The sequence below is a fragment of the Camelina sativa genome, chromosome 17, assembly GCF_030686135.1.
Source record: "Camelina sativa cultivar CO46 ecotype springtype chromosome 17, ASM3068613v1".
Lineage (NCBI taxonomy): Eukaryota > Viridiplantae > Streptophyta > Magnoliopsida > Brassicales > Brassicaceae > Camelina > Camelina sativa.
In genome coordinates this window covers 28,970,713-28,991,416 of record NC_141896.1, presented here as the reverse complement: position 1 = coordinate 28,991,416, position 20,704 = coordinate 28,970,713, and the positions used below count along the sequence as shown (strand labels likewise).

Here is a 20,704-nt window from a genome sequence, read left to right as displayed (position 1 = left end):
GTTAATATTATTTGATGATATAGTATAACTGATATTATTTATTTATAATTAATATGTTTTTTTAGTGTATTCATATTTCTATATATCATATAATTTATATTAAATAAATAATTATTAGTATATTTTATTACATTTTTAAACGGTTACGGTTAATAAATTACGGTTTAACTATGCGGTTAACCAACGGTTTTGATACGGTTACGATTAATTAACAGTTATGGTTAATATAATTTAACCACTTATTTACGGTTAACGGTTACGGTTTTTAACCATTTTATACGGTTACGGTCTGGTTACGGTTCGAATACGGTCCGGTTACGGTCCGAAATACGGTTACGGTTTGATTTTGGTCATGCCTCCATATTCAAAAAAAAAAAAAAAAAACAAAAAACAAAAAAAACAGTGCCCGACCCCTTCAATATTTGTTGTTTAAAATTTCAAATAATTTTACGTAAACATTAAATTGGTATGAAATGGTTTATAAACAAAGATCTTGACAATTTAGAGCACGCAGCTCTAAAAGAATTAAAACATTGGTATCTCGAACCCTGCTGGCCTGATAGGACATAGTTATCGACAAAATATGAATGTAGAGTTTTGCGTTTCTATATATGTTTTATAACGGGGGATAAAAAAAAATATATTAGAAGACGCTTTACTAAATCAAATTGGAGAAGAGTTTCTCAATAGTATGAATACAAAGATAAATATTTATAATTTTATATTTGATTAGTTCTATGCTTTTATCTTTTGGGCAAACAATAATTTTATACTATAATTTATCAAAGAAAAGTCTAAATTTTCTTTCAAGTAAGTGTGAAACAAGAATATTTTTTTTTGTTTTTGGGTCAAACTAAAAACAACATCGAAAAATTGTGTCTTAAATCTTTTGTTTTAGCGTAAACAATTATAAATTCAATGCATACTAAACCTGGACTAGCATACATTTTACGTTACCCCTAAACTGCAAGCTCAAGGAATCAATTGCAGTACGTATAAAAATGACTTTGCAACCTCATTAATTATATACTCCTTCGGTCCCTAATAAATCATGTTTCAACACTATCACACATATTAAGAAAAATTTAAATTTTAGTTACAAATTAATTTATAATTACTTTTTGGTAGATAGAGAAACCATAAACTAATAGACAAATGACATATGTCGAAAAGCATAAAGTAATATAATTATTTTAGTTTTTTACTCTACAACATCAATTTTTGAGGGACAAAAATAAATTATAGAACATTAATTAATCTATCAGGCACAGAGTATATTTTTTCTTCTCTTTCTCATATCGTTGTTAATCAAGAATCTCTCTAACTTTCACGTACCAAAAACATTAAACTGATCTAGTCATGATCTATATGTAGCAATCGAACTAAAATGAAAGAATCAAGAACGCATCATAAAATACACAATCAAGAACAATCTAATCTAACAAATCTACAACACTCTCTTATTGTCCCTTCTTGTGCCCATTATCAAACCAAAAAAGAAACTACTTTTGTTCGTAGTCTTCTTCTTCTTCTTCTTTCTCTTCTCATCATCCACTTTATAAGTCACCGATCGGCTTTTCGTCATCCACGAAATCCCTTTTTCTCTTCTCCCGCTGCCTCCAGCAGCCATAAGCAAGTACCGTCGGCGATCAAGAAGAGGAGAAGGACAAGAAGATACAGATGAAGAGCAGTAAGAAGAAAGAGAGGAACTAGTTGAGGAAGAACACAAGACTTGACGAGATCTTGGCCGACGTGAAGAAGCTGCTTTGATAAAAAGAGAGAGCCTCTCGTTAAGACAAAGGGAACAAACACCAGGTGATTGTCTATGCTTTGGGTGCTTCTTGCAAAACACTGCGTGTTTGGTCTTATCGTCTGCCTTGTTCTTGTTACTTGACCCTCGTCTTATTCCGAGCAAGCTCGTGCTCAAGCTCGCCATCTCTTCATCTATTTGGGTAGGTAAGTAGTAACATTAAATGTTTATATAATTTTAATAGAGAGAAGAGAATGCTTTGGTCGTGGATGGTTCATTGGAGGTTTCTAGGGATCTTCCGGGAAACTTTGGAGATGGGCCTTCTGAAAGATTTATTTTGTTGACAGGTCGTGTGGGTCGGGAAAAAGGAGTTTTGACGGTTGGGATGAGTGGAACAGATTAAGTGACGGATGAGATTGAGTGTAACAGGTCAGTTGAAATGACTAGAAAATTCCAAGTCTGGTAGGCGCGCGCAGAAAGTCCCAAATACTTGTGTATTTCATATACACACTCAATATATTAAACTATATATCTTTTTCGTTGTTTTGATTTGTACGTCCACAGAATTTGTGTTTTAATTCCGATGTCATTACAGACTTTACAGTACAAAAAGTACATGAAACCCATAACGTATTTATATAAAAAATTGCCATAACGTTTTTTTGTTTTGTTTTGTTGTTGTTGGTTAAAGCTTTAATCATGGTGACATGTTTGTATCGATCCAACGGAGAGATGGTTTAATCATGAGGAATTGTTTTTTTTTTTTTGATAGAAAATATCAAAAAACGAGGAAAAAATGTTTCAAAAATGAGGAAAATATTTTTCTTACTTGCTATATGATTTTGGGGAGAAAAATGAGACTATCAATAATATCAATATTTCATTTTATTTAAGAGAAAATTAAAATGATCCCTAAACTTTTATATGTTTTATTTCTTATCTAAATAAATTTCGGTGTTTCTATTTAGTCATTAAATTAAATTTCAATTCTTTGTATATATAATATTTTCTCATTTATATCTCCTTATACTTTATTTGTATTCGTTCTAAAATGAATAGTGATCTCAACTGCGTATCCATTCCGCTAACACACCACACACTACAAGAAAATAAGTTTATTGAGACGTATTTTTGAGACAAAAAATTTCCATCACAAATTTGTGACACTTTAAATACGATATTATGACTAAGTTTATTTGTAACAAATTCATAGTATTTTCGTCACTATATTATGACGAAAAAACTCAGTAACAAAAGTTTGTCACAATTAGTGACGAATATGCTACGATAATATTAATCGTCACTCTTATGACTGCAAGTCACAGTTTGTGACATAAAAATGAGTAAACATTAGTCATAAAATAGTATAAATTGTTATGTCATTTATACAAAGCCCATTAAGCCAAGTCTCTAACCCTAATTTAACCAGACTTATTTAAGAGATGATTAGGGTTTTATTCTTTATAATTTCGTGCCTCCATAACCTAGAGAGAGAGAGAGTGAACCATTTGAGAGAAAGAGAACAAGGAGCCACAATTGAGATTAAGGACAGATCTTACATGTTCTAGGAGATGGTGGAAAATAAGGGGTAAACATACTCTTTTATGGACGAATTTTGGTGAGCAATTTCCCAACCCATAGATGTAAGTTTTCCCCAAAAGATTTTGTAACCCCTTTTGTAGATTAAAAGTTATACATGTTTTCTCAAACCTATTCTGCGCAGATCCGTGAATTAACATCAGTCATCTTGTGAAATCGTTTCCCACTGCTACAAATTGAACCAGAAGCTGATCTACCAACCGTTGGAAAGATCTGAGTCTTAACTTTCCAGAATGCCTGAAATCGTTTCCATAGGAGTTATAACATGGAAGTTATCATCGAATATGTTCATCTGGATGAATTTGTGATTTTTTTTTTTGTAAGAATAAAGATAGCTTATAATGTATATTTAATGTTTATGATTATAAAAAATTTGTATGATAATAAATTTAAAAAATAATATTGTTTTGAGATTGATTTTTTAGTTATAATTTTTATCATATGCAATGAATTTTTATTAATAACACCATTTGAAAATAACTTCTAATGATAAAATTGGACATTACGATAATCACAAAATATCATGTTTTTTGAGTATTTGTTAAAATTTTGCGACAAATTTCTAATTATCATTTGTGACCATTTGAGATTATAGTTTCGTAACAATAAGATACATAATTAAAACGTTATTTTAAACACGAATTGTGACGATTTAAAGACGTTTTGTTAGTCTGTAATTCAGACAGTTTTGTTACTTTTTGGTGTCGTAGTTATTGATGACAAAATGGTTACTAATATATTCGTTGCAACTCTTGTGACGTTTTTGTAACAAATAAAAATTTGTGACCATAGTATTGCAACCATTCAAAAATCGTCACAAATTCGTAACAATGTTTATATTGTGACTAAATACTTTGTATTGTGACTAAATATTTCGTCTTAATAAAATTATTTTCTTGTAGTGACATCCCTCACATTATTTCTCCCTTAATGTAACATTTAATGTTGCTCGCGCCATGTATACTTCCTCCTTCTCAGGGTTGATGCATCCTATTCCTCTTCTGAAAAAATCTATTAGAACGGGGCATTCTCAAAAATGCCCCTTTTCCATATCCCTTTTTAAAAATACTTTTTCATGTTGACCATTTTTAAAACTACCCCATTTTATATACAAAATGACCAAATTACCCTTTTTGAGTGATAGCAAGAATGTACAGTCATCAAAATCAAAAATATTTTCCTGCCAAAAATAAAAAAAATTTCCCGCAAAAATATTGAAATTTATAACTTATAAAAACATTGTAAACACTTTTAAAAGCGTATACAAGGTTTTCAAAAGGTTTTTAAAAACCTTGTATACGCTTTTAAAAACCTTGTAAATGCTTCTAAAAAGCTTTTAAAAGCGTTTACAAGGTGTTTAAAAACCTTTTAAAACCCTTTTAAAAACCTTTTAAAACCCTTTTAAAAACCTTATAAATACCTTGTAAACGTTTTTATAAGGTTTTTAAAAACATTGTAAAAGCATTTACAAGGTGTTTAAAAACTTTTTAAAAATCTTTTTAAAAACTATTTGAAAACCTTTTAAAAACCTTTTAAAAACCTTGTAAACGCTTTTACAAGGTGTTTAAAAAACCTTTTAAAACTCTTTACAAAATCTTGTAAAAGCCTTTACAAGGTGTTTACAAGGCTTTTATAAGGTAGAAACTTTATAAAACCTTTTAAAAACTTTGTAAATGTTTTTTGGCGGGAAAATTTTTTTTTGTCAAAAATTTTTATCAAAGTCTTTTTGACAAAATATTTTTTTGGCGGGAAATTTTTTTCGAAAATTATTTGGCGGGAAAATATGTCGGAAATTTTTTTGGCAGGAAAATTTTGTTTTTCTTTTTATTGATTAAAATATATTTCTTCTAAGGATAAAATGGTCATTAAAAATTAAAGGAGGGCAAAAATAAAAATAGCCAAAAAAGGGGGTATTTTTGAAAAGAGATATACCAAAAAGGGTATTTTTAACAAATTATCTTAGAACTATGTATTTTGCTCTACCTTAAAAAAAGTGACTATTAAGGATCTATAATTAGAAGTTTTGGGTTTGATTTTAGTATTTAGAGTTTACGGGTTGTTTTTAAGGTATATGATTTAGTTTGAAAGTGTAAAGTTTAGTTTTAGTTTTTTTTTGGTTTGAAGAAAGAAAATAAGTGATATAGGATGTTTTGAGTAAAAACACGCAGATTAAGAAATTGCTTCTTTAAAAAATTCAACCAATAATAAACAAGACTGCATAATATAAAATATTAAACTAATTTAAAAGTTGCATAGAAAATTGAAAACATCATATATTATGAAACAATATAACTTTTCTAAAACATCCTATAATATGAAACAAAAGGAGTAATTTTTTTTTGAACAAAAGATATACTAGTATTTTTACGAATAGCCCATAATTTTGTATGTTTTTTTTTTACTTATGTAACATATAATACATAAATGGGAAATTACCTAGAATATTGCATAAAAGTAGGTTTATTACTAGACTAACACGTTGAGATTTCTGCCTTACTAGAATAACACATAAAAGTTTGCAAATTACTTCTATATCTGAGTTGTGTGTTTTATTACGATTTATGCCATTCTCTTTTAAAACGAAGATCTTAAAAGGGGAAAATAAAAAGATCATAAACCTAAGTCGATCCCTTGAATCTTTGTGTTGTTTGTCTTACGATTGTTGGGTTGAGATCAGCTATTTTTAGATAGCTTGCAGCGTGAAAAGAATCTGTGTGGAGGACGTTTGGCTGGAGGACCACTGACGGCGAGTTGACGGCGAGGTGGTTTGAAGTAGAGGAGGAGGGAAATAAAGCGATTTGCTCAGAGGTAAATTTCTATATCGTGGTTTAGTCTCTATTGCTTACAGTTTTCTTATACCCGAGTATTACATAGTAGGCCTTGTATATTGTATGTTAGTTTTCTGTATGTTGTTGAGCTCTGTTTTTTGGAAGATATTTGTGTGACTTCATGTTGCTTCGTTGCTAATCTAAGCAACAAATGTTTTGTGATATTGAATTAATAACTAAACTAAAGCTTCTGTCTTAGATATGGGGTCAAGCAAGAGGTATCCAAGTAGGTTGTATGGGGTTGGTAATTTTCCACTGCCGATGAGAAGCATGCACCACGATTGTAGTTTGTCCAATCTTGGTGGTTTGAAAGACTTTGTTGGTGATGAGGTGTATGACAAAATAAGAAAGAATTCGCAGCTGGGAGTTCTATTGGATCTAGCCGAATCTGACTACCTGTTTTGTGGGAAGACCATCCATTATCTATTGTCCAATCAATTGGCAATAAACATTCCTTCGGAGGTATGGTTTTTGGTTGGAGGAAAGCCGCTGAGGTTCTCTCTATATGAATATGAAGAAATTAGTGGTTTGAATTGTGAGAAGATTGATGAAACAGAGTTTGAAGTCGATCATACACCTTTATGGGCGGCTTTAAAGGTGAAAGCTTTTAATGGACCCAACTGGGAGGAGCTAGTTGAGGGTTTGAGAAGCTGCCGTGGGTGGTCTGATGAAATGAAGACGCAGATAGCTCGGTTGTATCTTGTTCATGTTGGAGTGCTTGGTTTATCAAGGAACAGTCGGATTTCTCTGGAATACGCTAAAAGGGCGTTGAATGAAGAAGCATTTGAGAGTTTTCAATGGGGTAGGGTTGGATTCAAGAGTTTAGTTGATTCCATCAAAGTCCTTGGGTTACCTAACAATGCTTATACCCTCCATGGATGTGTCCATGTATTGCTGATATGGGCATTTGAGAGCGTGAAGGTGCTAGGGGCTAGCTACGGGAATGTAAGAGAAGGTGTAGATTTGCCTCTGTTAAGGTGGAGAGGAGGGAGGCCAAGGAAAGATATCGAAGCCTTCATATCCGGGAGCAAACTCCTTAATAATGGGGAGGTATGCCTTCAATTTACGTATACATTATTTGTCTGCATTTTTTCTTTGTGATAGATTATTAAAAGTTATGGTATCTGAAATGCAGCTTCAGGTGAAGCATTTAGTACCTAAACCTTTGGAGTTCATATATCCAGATTGGCCAAGACAGTATTGTGTGTATGGTGTAGGAGAAGGTTTGAAGAAGAAACTGGATAATCTGCTGTTAGACGTGATCAATGGCGAAGTGGATGAAAGAGAATGGGATTGTGTAAAAAAAAGGAAGGGGGAACATACGAAGAAGAGGGAGAGGAGGCAACATGTTGCAGGGGTAAGTGACGATGATTTCCTTGAAACAGCCCCAACCAGCATCCGTAATGTCCCCAATAATGCGAAGGAGCAGAAAGAAAGTGTTGGGGACAAATGTTCAGCAGAGAAGGCGTCTAGAGATAAGCATTCAGGTGTGCAGGGTGAAGATGGTAGTGGAAGGTTATTTACTATGGTTGAAACACTAGGGGCGAAAATGGATAATATTCAGATATCGTTTTCTAGAGCAATAGCGGAAGTTGTGTTCAAACTTCAAGGTATGGAGAGTAGGATGGGTAACTTTGAGAGTGACGTTCAACTATTGAAGAAAGTTGTTATCAACACAACGGATGGAGGAGCGCATACACAAGGACCTCTTACATTAAGAAATGACGAACAAAAAATAGAGGAGGTATGATCTGCGTACCGTATTGATAAAATTGTTATTATATATCTATTGTTCAGTATGAAGTCTTTGTATTTATCTATTCGAGGAAACAATATCAATTTCAGTTTTGTGAAGTTGTATAATTTTGTAATTATTTTGATATATGATTTTTTTCGTACACACAATTTAGCAATTTGTATACTTTGTCTCTAGTTTAACAGCGTCATATTATATTTCAAATGTCTTGTATATAACGTCAAATACATGTCTTTTGTTTCAAGTCATGGCTATATCAGATAAAGCATTCGGACAAGGATGGTTATAAAGTTGCTAGTTGTGTTAGGAATCCGTTAGCCATTAAGGATAAGGTCATGTGGTCTGGGAGTATTAAAATCGAACCAGAGGACAGTGTAGAGCGAATTTCAAAGCAGATGGTAGACAGTGTACAGCGTGTCAAAAGAGTACAGAGTTGGGAGACAGAGGAAGGCGATAAAAGAGCAAAGTATAATGACAAAGTTGATGGAGCAGGTGCTCAACCCGTTCCTATTAATGTTATCCATCCGGTAAGTGGTGGTAACCCTGGCTCGTCGGATCGAAAGTGCGAATCTGTTGTGGATTTAACCAAGGGGACCAGCAGTCCTGCATCGTCTCATACAGTGAAAGATAAGGAGAAAGCCAGGTATTTTGCATATTTGTTACAAAAGGTGTTTCCTCCATCAAGAGAGCTTGATTTTCTATTAGTAGATCCAGTGGGCACCAACATAGGGTTAAACCCTAATGACGAATCAATGCGAGCTGCATTAATGACCCGACGTGAAAGCCACATTGTAGTCCTATCTCCCGCAGTGTACGATCCTTTTAGTGAGGCAAGTCCTGAGAAAATTGCAAAGCTGATGTCCTTCCTAACTGATGATTTGTAAGTCTTCATTTAGAGTTGTATATAATTAGTGTCTAAATTCGGATTTGAGGACTACGATCTATAACTGATTTGTTAATTTTGGTATTTAGGGCTAAAGTACCTTGCACTGGAAATGCCGAATTTTATTTTCGCCTCCTGACCCCTAAACAATTGTGGCCAACTACAACATTCGGCTGGTTATGGGATGCGGTAAGCTTCGTAGCATAACATTTGACGCAGTTAACTATGGTATACTAATGCCTGATAGATGTCACTCGTGTTGCAGCACATGGTTACATGTATGCATATGTTCCGTATTAGGGGGACGCAAACGCCATCCCCATATAAAACAGATCGTATTGCTTTTCTTGATCCTTTGTTTGTTAGTATGTGGGCATTCGAATTCCCTAAAATGGAAGCCTCTAATCAATGGGTTTTTGGAGAAGGTTATTTTGAGACGTACGTGGGAAGGCTGCCAAAATACGGAATGACAAACAAGGTGTGGGTTGACGATGTAGACACCCTGCTCTTCCCATACAACCTCGATAACAACCATTGGGTAGCCATCGAAGCTGACTTAGTCCAGCGGAGGCTAAGAGTTTACGATAGCATAAACAGCGGTAGAACCGACGAGAGTCTACAAAAGAAGTGCAAACCGTTCGCAAAAATGATCCCACGCTTGATACAAGCATATAACCGGAGGTACAAAGATGAGCATATCGGGGCGGCGGCATTTAGTTACTACCGGGTGAAAACACTCCCACAGAACTATCAACAAGGTGACTGTGGTGTGTACACGTTGAAGTGCTTAGAGTGTATAGCTCTTGGAGTAAATTACACAGGCCTATGTGATGCGACCATGCCTTCTATTAGGATGAAACTTGCTGCAGACGTGTTTGATGAGGTCCCAGACCGAGACTGCTTTCTCCAACTAGATGCTACGTCGGAGACAGTAGATTATCCGGAAGCTGAGTTCAACTCGGGATCAAAAAGTTGAAGAGGTTCCATGTACATTACCGGAGCAGTATGATTTTGCAAAATTGAAGATTGGTTTTACGCGTGTTGCTAATAGAAGATGCGTGTTTGGTCATTTTTTTGGTAACATGTGGGATTTGAGGATGTCGTTCTTAGATTTTCCGAGGTCTGGTCACTCACATAGCTCCTATCGGTTGTTTGTAAACCCTCTTCAGGTGTAGTGTTTTTTGTATATTGGAGGGTCTAGATATGTATCATTATGACGTCTTTCTAACCAGTATTAGTATATGTTAGGCCTTTATCAGATGTATACATACCATCAGCTAAGTAACGGCCTTATTATGGTCTGTGTACACACGTACGTATATTCATATGTGTACGTACCATCAACTAAGTAACGGCCTTATTATGGTCTATGTACACACGTACGTATATTCATATGTGTACGTACCATCAACTAAGTAACGGCCTTATTATGGTCTGTGTACACACGTACGTATATTTATGGTCTGTGTACACACGTACGTATATTCATCAGTGTACGTACAATCGATTTTCTAACGTTATAGAATTGATTTTTAGGTCCATGGTTGGTGCTTAGTTTCTATCCATTTTGAGCACACTAACTTGTCCCTACTGGCAATCCTATGATATGATGAGCGTGATGTGATTAAATTGTATTCAAATTCAGCGAACCATAATCATCCTAACAGACTGTTACGGATCATATGGACCACCTGCGTGAAAGTAATAAGTACAACCAGGAATAATGTTTATTCGCTACTTAATTTAACGGACCAATAGCAGCTTCGTAGACGTCCATCACGAACTTCTTTCGGAAATTGTCAATATTGTTGTCGGTGATCTTCAAGCAATCAGTCATCGGTTTGCCCATGCTCAACAGTTCTAAAAACTTCATAGTAAAAGGTCCACAATCTCCCGTCCTCAAGTTTTGTCCTACTTGGCTAACCCTTTCAGCGGTAAATGGATCGAGAGGGTAATTGACATCGATAACCCTCTGAAGTAGGTACGGTATCATCTCACACACCGGCTTGATCCGGGACATTGCAAGAGTTTCTCTGGAGGAGGTCATCAAAGGATCGTAAATGGAAACATGTCTCTTTATAAGATTTATGCCCACTCCTACCCAATGCTTAGATTTCCAGTTCATTGGAGCATATATAACGTCGACATCTGTAACCCACTTCAACCTTGGTTCGTGGTGCATCCTGAAATTCCGTCTGAGTACTTTGTCCCATCTGAAATTCCGTTTCGCCGTGCTCCTGTTGAATGCTTGGAACCTTCTTGTCAACTCGTAAAAGAGAACGGAGTCCAAAATTACGGTACTTTGTTTTATCATTTCTTCTCCGTTTTTGTGCCACAGCGTTAGGGCAATCATCTCCATGTGCTGCAGATGCAGTTAAACGCAAACCGGTCGGATTTAAATCCAACAAGAAACCATGAACACCCCAAAATCATGTAGTTAAAGTTTAAAATATGTACCTAACTATGGACCCATTTTTGGGACGATATAAGAGTAGAGAAGAATAGGATATCTGCCTTGCGGAATCCGAAAAAGGTGTGTACCCTGCGAAATTTTGTAATTATGAATATCCTATATCAATGATTGAGCATATCAATATGTCATCGGAGTAATATATACTACACTTACACATTATCTTGTTTTATCATCTCGGTGAATTTGGCGAATTTCCCATCAGCAACATCTTCCATAGGGTCGTATGAAACCGACCCTGCTTTTATCACTATGGCTTCGGATGGTTGACTCGCACGTATCTCCATTATCACTTCTTCTGCGCGTCCTGTTTCATCCACAATAATAACCGACTGCGGCACTAAATTGTCTGAGTCACCGGGAATACATTCCTCCCCGGGACTTTGATCTGGTTGACCTCTAGTCTCTTTACAGCCCTCTTCGACATCGCGTTCGTTGGGTATTGCTTGGTCTCTGGCCTAATAAGATGCACTTACATAGATTAGTTGTGACGTACACTGGACCATCTAAGTAGACACTATAAATATGGCAAATATTCGAAATAAAAAATAATTTTGCACTATTGGAGGTTAACTGTTGTTTCTATTTGTACATGTCCATCAGTTTTGTTACAGCCCTCCTCGCCATCGCTTTCCTTTTGTAGTGCTTCGACTTCGGCCTAATAAGATGTACGTACATAGATTCATACTTACGTACACTAATGTCACAAATACTCGAAATCATCAAAGTTAGACACTTGCCTCTTGTTGACCGTCAACTGCAGTTTCATTTTCTACAGGTATTTTGGTTTTGTTACAACCCTCATCTGACTCGTCTTCCTGACGTCTTATGTCCCCTCCGTTACTGTTAAACCACTCGACTTTCCCGCCTTCTTGATGCAGTTCTTCCCCATCCTCCTATTCAAAATAATGAAACTTTTAAGACGCGTGTTCGTAGTAGGAACTTGGTACAAGCTCAATTTTTCACACGTGTAGATTAGAGGAGATAAACAAATAACCGAATATATATGAGACCCACAGATGGTTATCCCTTTTATGGTTACTTCCTGACCTACCATTTTGTTACAATGCAGATCAGGTTCCATTTTAGTATTCAGCTGCAGCAATATTTGTTCAATTAAAGGTGGACAATGCTTTATTACGAATATAGTGTTGTAATCTCCATTCCGTGTCAAATACTTACATCGGATACGGTTTTAGTTGGTGATAGCTCGACAGCAATGTCCCCCGCGTCATAATCTTGGCGACACTCATTAAATCCATTGTCCGGGGATGGTTCGTTCATGCCACAGTCGTTATTATCGGTTAACCACTCATTAATATGAGTACGGGTTGTATCCTACGGTCAAATATATAAAGCGTATATGATAGGTGCATAAGCAAAAACACCCCCATTACGTTGATTGAGTCGCATTCTAAAGAGGATCTTGTTGTCCATTACCTGGCCTCCAACTAAAGAATCACCACTGACAGAGTGTTGACCATCTATGGCATCCTTCGAACCATCAGTATTTCGATCACCCTGTGCACACCACGATAGCAACATAATTTAATATATGTAAGTAGTGAAAAAATTACAACCCTTAAGCTATTTGTCATATCAACCTTAGCAGTGTCAGCGCATCCCCTGTTTCTGACCTTCTCTCCCTTTTTTTCATAACCATTACTGAACTCATTCTTCGAAACTTTATAGTTTTCCCTCTTCTTTTTTTTGAATACTTCTTCTCTGAAACTGTATGCGAAGCGTAAGAAGGTTCCCCATGTTCGTTTCTTTTAACCTCCAATAGTGCAGCTCTTATCTCCTTGCGGATCTCTGTACGTACAAAAATCTCCATGTTTGCCTGATTTTCCTTTATCAGTGCTTCTTGTTTCCTGTAGAACCGGCTTAGTTCCGCCGCATACCTTTCAAATTGGTCATCGTCCAAACGTTCATCAACAATGGGCGTACCCCCCGGTCGCCCATCAGTTCTCGTGCTCTTCTCTTTCTTATTTTCAATTGTTGCGGTGTCTGCTCTTTTCCTCTTCCGACAGTCAACTGTACCTATATCACCAATTAACAATTAATTTTTTAAAAAATTATCTTTATAGTGAAGCCCTTTGTAATGTATAAATGTTTTTAATACCTTTCTCTTCGGGACGTGTCTGTTTTGGACACCTACATCACCTCCCATCCATATTGCCTCATCCCATTTGTGGCCAGCTTTAATAAGATTTTCAATGTTGTCAACTTGATGGTCTTCCTCTTCGTCACGCCACTCCAATTCTCCACTATCACAATGCTCCCCACTACCAACCATCCGTCTAATAACCACCTATAATATGATTACAAATATATATACATTTGACGAAACTGATAGATTCAGGTCGTTAACGTATTATATCAACCAAGTACATACCTCTTTAGCAGCCTCGCATGCGAAGATGTCTGCTGTCTTGATTGGCCGCAGTTTAGCCAGATTGTGGATAGATCTTTGATTAAACGCCTGATCTTGAACGTCAGATGGTACTAATCTTGCAATTGCTGGGACAGATTGGAAAGCCAGCAGCTGGAGTGCTAGAGGAAATCCATGAACAGCAACTGATTGTTGCTTGAAAGTTTTTACTAAGCTGTCTACGTCTGCTGGACATTTAAATCCTGTAATAGTCTCCAGCGTCCGTTCAAATGACAGCCTTCCCCATGGATATTTGAAAAAAAAATCAATATTCTTGGTCAACTCCACTGTCTTCAGATCTGGTTTTACTGGTTGCGTGGCGCATGTTAGAACTCCATCAACTATTATTATCAGCGCTAAAGCTAGTTTCTGCCACGTTTCCATTTCCTCAGTCTCCAACCTTTTGACCAACTCGGAGATCGTTGGTTCTATGTTTTCCCCGAATAGAACTTCCCAAACAGTCATACATCCTTTATCCGTTTTTGTAGCTCTTTCCACATCTCTCTTTTTTGGATAATTTCCACATTCGAGACCTGTCAACTCTGCAAATTCCTGTAATCCAAACTTGATTGGATTGCCACCAAACACAATCCACATCTCATGCCGCTTTTTGGTCACCAATTGACGGCAAACAAATCCATGAACTAGTTTACCGGAGAACGAGATCTTGTTAGCAAGGATACGAAAAAGCTGCCCAAATGGAGACTCTAACAAGTTTTCCATTTCTTTTGTTCCACTCAGCACCCTCGGTATTGTAGAAAGATATTCTGGTTTTCAATACGCATTTATCTTGGTTTTGAGAGGGTAATGGTCAAGAGCAAATAACCTCCTCGGTAGATCCAAGCTCAATTGAGGAACGATCTCTACAGCCTCGGGATCCATCCTATCACCATGAAGTAACGTACATATTAATATGTACGTACACTAAACCAATTAACCCTAATACCAATGTCTACCAAAGTTTAACTCTGTTGACGTTTACGGTTATTTATCCTCTGCCCGCCACAGATACACTACTATTCATCGATTTCACATCCTGGGCTACTCAAAGCAATTCTTAAATGTATTTGCTATATACTCTTCCAACCTAATATAGAATTTGGGGGTACAATCTCTCTTCCAATTTAAAGTAAGAAGCCAAGAGAAACACTTACCTTCTGATTCAACACCGGTGATGAAAGAGGGATCGAAACTAGTCGCCTTTCTCTGATTTCACCCGACCTCTGTAATCTCTTCTTCCTTAAATGTTCCGTCGCCGACTTCTATGGAGTGTCGTTTTGTAGTACTTATCCCAGATCTAAACACCTTAATTCAAAAAATCGGGATGTAAAACAACCCTATCGGACATCCGAATGCGCCGTCGCACCTGAGGCCTCAGTTTTCCGTCTATTACTAAGAACGAAGATTTTGCCTCTACTACTAAACTATTTTAAAATATTTTTTTATTTATAAATAGTGCAATGGCTGAGCTTTTCTTTAAATATTTTTATTCAAATTATACAGTTCTTCAACGTTATTGGTTCATTTACACTATATATCAGCCTTTATTCGTCTGGTTAAACCATCATTCACTATTCCTTGATGTTTTATAAAGTTTTACATTGAATTGGTTTGTTAAATGAACCAATATATTTTCCGCCAATATATAACGTCGACTATAGGGTCATAATTAAGTAGTGCATGTGATTTCTCGTCTTCGCTTAACCGGCAGTTACACATGTTAAATATCTAAATGCGATGAATCTGTATGGAATGCAGTCACGACGTTTGAAAAGCCATAATATTGATAATCCATTTGTGTTTGTTTGCTGCTTATATAAGACAAATACACACCCAGTGAACTATGTATTCGTCTCTCAAAAACCAAAATATCACATCACAAAGTAATCATAAGTGCAACAAAGTCATGGTGCATTTCGACAGGCTATCCGATCTCCAGACGTGGCAATCTGATTGGAAGGTTTCTGTTAAGATCATCCGCAAGTGGAGAAAGAGAGAAGCGAACATCGTCACCTTTGAAATGGTTGTTTCGGATGTTTTCGTAAGTGACTCGTCTCATCATCATATTATATGCACTTAATATTAAATGATACATGTACATCATGGTTGAACTTTTTTCCCCCACCGTAGGGAGATAAGATGCAGTCAACAATCAGCGAGGACCTGTTGCCCCAGTTCTGTGCGGGGATTGAGGAGGGTTTGTGGAAAACCTTCTCTAATTTCGTCGTCACTGACGACACATCCGCTGTGAAGGTCGTGGCTGCCAACTACCGGATCAAATTCACTGCTGACACGGTTGTGGACAACATTCGTTGCTTGTCGACCAATCACTACATCGATTACGTCCACTTCGACCAAATTTACGAACGATGGCCTCGTTGGACCCAGAACTGCTGCTTAGGTAACGTTGCATTGTGTTGTTCCGGTTTTTAATATCATATCCAGTACCATAATTCTAATGACATGACACCATAGACACGATGGGGCAAGTTACTCACGTCGAACGAAGAATATTGGTGGACGATCTAACTGCTCCACGTTTTGCCGAGAGAACCCGGTTGATACGGTTTTCATTGACGAATCTTGAGTGAGTCGTTTTCGCGATTATTAGCTTTCACACACTTTAAAGATATACCGGGCTATTAACGTAAGGTGTCTCTGTGTGTAGGGGTCATCACTTGCAATGTGTGGCTTATGATGAGATGGTCGATGATTTCGTCCGCAATTTTTGGCTAAGCGGAGGCAAACCAGTTGTAGTCTTGCGATTCTGGAGGCCCAAGTTTAAGGATGGAGGTAATGATTAGGCAAACGTATTTAAAACAATTCAATCACCTTTTAAATATAAGATTACTGCATAAAACTAATTTTGGTTACCCTTTTTCCTTATTTTTCCACACCGCAGGAGGGATGGAAGTGGTTAGTCAACCGGGTGTCTCTAAAGTGATATTTGAACCACCCTTCCCTGAGGTTAGAGATTTCAAACTCCGGTTGGAATACTTCGACCAGCGCGAGCGGAGTGACGACGATTCGTAGCCTATGTTTCCATTTGTCAATGTTGCTTATATTCCAAAATTCTAAACCACGTTGCTGGACTCTTTATATTATCTTCATTACCTACATCCCAACAATCTATCTTACGTGGATAGGAATAATTTGATGTAAAATGTTTGTGTGTATTATGCATGGTTAATTATATATTTTTATTTGGTAAGCATCTACCTAATAGTGCCAACCTTTAATATTAGACGTATGTGTACAAACGTGTACAAATGTTTATGTTTATGTTTAATTTCAAGGGTTTGGTCGATAATAATAACACGACAAGGTTTCAAACAGTCTTTTTTTTAGACGATAAAAAAATGGGAGTAAACCAAATAAAACGTTTATAACTTGATGTTAAACAATTAAACCACAACCCAAAGTACTACTAATAAAACGACCAAACTACTTTAAAAAATAGGTCATTGTTGCTAGTATAACCAAAGTCGCAACAAACACATTGGTCAGTTTTAATTTCATAGTTAATCCATCACTCTTGTACGCAATCAACGCCTTCATCCTTTCCAACTCCATTTGATTTTCCTTGTGCATATTTAAGATGTTAGCAATCTCCTCTTTTTGTCCCTAAAGCGCTTCACGCATTTGATTCAAACTAGTTAACTTTAGAAGATCTTCCTTCACTGTTTTCAGTTCCTCCATCATAGCTTCATCCCACCATTTAAAAATGTGATAGTCCCCATCCTGCATTTTTTTGCTTATAATGTTTGTTAAAACGAAAACCTCAAGTTATGCAAATAAATCTGATCTTTAATCAACCTCTGGGAAACTGTACGTTACTTACCTCTCTATTTCTACAAGTGTAGTGGAGCCTCCCTGGGTTTGTCCTTGTAAAAGAAGGTTGTAGGTTTGGCCTTTCACCACAATAACAAACAGCCGGGATCCCATACTCTGCATCGTCATACTCGACTGGACTCGTGTTTGCCAAAGCAGACATTAAGAACGAAACTGATAACGTAATTGAAGGAGGGAAAATAAAGAAAAGAGGAACGTTAAACTATTAACCGAATATCCAACTCTCTAAATCTAATCCAACATCTATGGCAGCGGCTCTCTCTGTTTCCCCCAAATCAGTTCAATGAACCCTAATTTCCCTGAATTTTATAAGATATCGATTATATTCGGTTAGCTTTTATAGAACATTCTGTTTTGTGTCGTTTTTTGTATTCTAAAACAACATGAACTTTTCCAAGTTGTGTCGTTTTCCACTAGATACGAACGGCGTCGTAAGCTTGATACAGTGCCGGTCCTTTAACAAAGCCCGTAAATCAAGGGCTTTATGCTACATATTATATTAGCGATTTTAGGGGAATCAATATCAAAAAAGGTGCGGTGGTACAGTGGTAGGATTGGCCTTGACTGTCCTTCAGTGTCACGAGTTCGAGCCCTTGTAAAGTTGTAGTAGGAACTTTTTTTTCCTACTGTTTGTTAATGGGCAAAATTGGTTGGGCCGGCACTGTTGATAGTTTTGTGTGTTTTCCCGGTGAAACTAAGTACACGTCGTCTATATGGATGGTTTGAAGCTAGGGAATTGCCATTTTAGACCTTTTTCGGAATATAAGGAGCAATACGACATCTAGTACACATTTTCGGAACAAAAGGAGCAAAACGACCAAAACGACAGATATTGGCATACACGTTAATTAACATCTTCATTACATAGTAATTTAATTATCTAATGAAACATACGTGGCAAGGTGAAACGCAACACAGAAGGGAACCGACGATACACCTAGAGGATTTCACATATAGATTTGGCCACCCACCACACTCCGCAATTTACACAGATGATGTCATAATAACGTGTGTTGGTCGATAACCTGCCCCATCTCAAACAACTACTCATGGCACAGTCCGGGAAAGGGATCAACGAACTGGAGGGATATACAAAAGAATCTTTGTACGTGTTTTACGCGCCTTCTTAAACATACTCAACCGTTGGAACAGATCTTCCCCGATAAGCCGTACTCCCTCTGATTGGAGTGGATAGTGATGTTCCTCAAATTGGTGAAGAAAACGAACCGCCATCTGCTCGTCCCCATATAACATAGAGAAAATTCCACATGCGAGAGTGGACTCGGCATCTTCGGGAACGTTGTTTTTTAGTAGTGCGATACCGCGCTCAATGTCTCGCTCCTCGGCAACGATCCGTAGCCCCTCGTTGTAGATTGCTATTCTGTTCCCTGCGTCCAAGCATTTTTCGAAAATACGCATGTGAATCCCTTCTTCCTGGAGTTCACCATTTGGCTTCCTTGTCGTTTGGAATGAAGAAGGATGTTCACAGATTGGGTAGATGCTGGCAACCTTCAGAACTTTTCGGGCAAGCACCGTATCCACTCCTCGCCGACCAGCCTTTAATAATGGGCCTGCTCGCCAGAACCCATCAACTACGAGATGCTTGGCTATTTTTATCAAGATCTTGTCTGGCAGATCAGTCTTCTTACGGCTAGAAGTCGCCATTTTTTGGGAGTTAATAGCAATATGTGCAGTATGTGCAGAACCAAATAGACGGAAACTACCGCCTGCCCACTAATAAAACCTACGATGTGAGAGGTGGTTGGGGAGTTTGGCGAAAATCGTGGAAATTTATACTAGTTTCTATATGACGTCGTTTTAAATTACCCTATTGTTAACTACTTAATTACGAAGGAACCCATTTTAGGTTTATGAGCTCTCATGCACGCCTACTCGATTAGAATTACTAAAACAAATAAGTAGTGCGAACCACGTGTCAGTTTCGTATTATCGGATTTCAAATTCATTATATTCGAATTCGTTAACTCAACCATCAGCTAACCCTAAGCCTAGACTATGACATTTGTATGTTCTCTAATGTGACAACTTCGAAGAGAGTCGTATTTATTGTTGCTTAGATATGATAGTTTTCTCATCATTATGTTTATTTGATGTGTATCCAGTTACGTAATTATCATCACTTCCTCTCAACTAGATCAATCCGAAGGGTTGCTATTCACTTGTATTGATTGTACGATTATTTAAGCTTCTGTACGTAGACGACTACCACAATATATTATGACTCCCAACGTACATCAACTATGGTGTGGGGAATAAATTATCCTTCTGATAAGACAATACAACATTAAAGATTCTACTTATTATTAGGAATAAGAACAAGCAATCGGTCATTTCTTTTACTTTATTTAATGTCCAAAAACAAATGAACATTTTCTAATATTTTTGTGAAATAGCTACTAATAATAACAATTTTAATATTCAAAATTCCACATTATTTTCTATCTCAATTTCAATAATTATTAGAATATAAAATAAAAAGGATAGAGTACGTTTTAACAATAAAACCAGTGTACATATTCTCACGAAAATAAACCAATATTTGAAATAGAAAACAACATTTTGATTTCTATTTCTCGTCAGTTTTTCATTCCTCATTCCGCGGACAGTCTGACGAACGTCTTTGCAGATTCTGTATGGGTTCCGGAGCTTTCTCCTTCCTGGGCAATTGTTTCAATTGTTGTCCCATCGTGTCCCATCACATTGTTAATGTGGTGTTGTGCAGCAAACTCACTTCTATAAGTTTTAAAAATTAAATGTACATGTGAGACTGTGAACAGATAAGAACACATACGCTTTCATACCAAGTATTAATATAATATCAACTTACATCTCCTTGTGATGTCGAAGTCCTTCAAAATCTGCTCGAATGAAGAATTTAGAAGACGCTTCGGTGTGTACAAGACATGGTACGCCTACACACATTTACGTAATTGAGTTGATAGACAAGTTACATGTACTTGCTTCTATCATAATATCAATTTCATCTGACGTACCTTCATAACTCCCAACCTTAAAGAACCGGAAGACACAAAACACTGGCTCGGATTTGTGGAGAACATGACATCCCTTTAATTCCCAATCAGAGAGGAATTGATGGGCATAGAAGTCTGTGAG

The 20,704-nt window shown here is 36.8% G+C and overlaps 2 protein-coding genes and 1 non-coding gene across 3 annotated transcripts; 2 read left to right on the top strand and 1 right to left on the bottom strand.

Annotated features, from left to right (window-relative positions):
* Positions 1–1,218: 1,218 nt before the first annotated feature.
* Positions 1,219–2,002, bottom strand: LOC104773647 (protein SALT UP-REGULATED GENE C). The gene has a single exon (XR_015585855.1). It is a non-coding gene; the product is annotated as a protein SALT UP-REGULATED GENE C (transcript).
* A 4,376-nt stretch (positions 2,003–6,378) lies between these two features.
* LOC104773652 (uncharacterized) lies at positions 6,379–9,792 on the top strand. The gene is made up of 7 exons (XM_087496785.1): positions 6,379–6,639; positions 6,721–7,227; positions 7,313–7,472; positions 7,563–7,921; positions 8,194–8,813; positions 8,906–9,005; positions 9,082–9,792. The coding sequence occupies exons 1-7, from the start codon at positions 6,379–6,381 to the stop codon at positions 9,790–9,792; spliced, it is 2,718 nt and encodes a 905-aa protein (XP_087352911.1).
* Positions 9,793–15,623: 5,831 nt separating this feature from the next.
* On the top strand, positions 15,624–16,750 carry LOC147924453 (uncharacterized). Its single transcript, XM_087496784.1, has 5 exons — positions 15,624–15,758; positions 15,848–16,118; positions 16,193–16,304; positions 16,386–16,510; positions 16,620–16,750. Exons 1-5 carry the CDS (start codon positions 15,624–15,626, stop codon positions 16,748–16,750), a joined length of 774 nt encoding a protein of 257 aa, XP_087352910.1.
* The last annotated feature ends 3,954 nt before the right edge of the window (positions 16,751–20,704 follow it).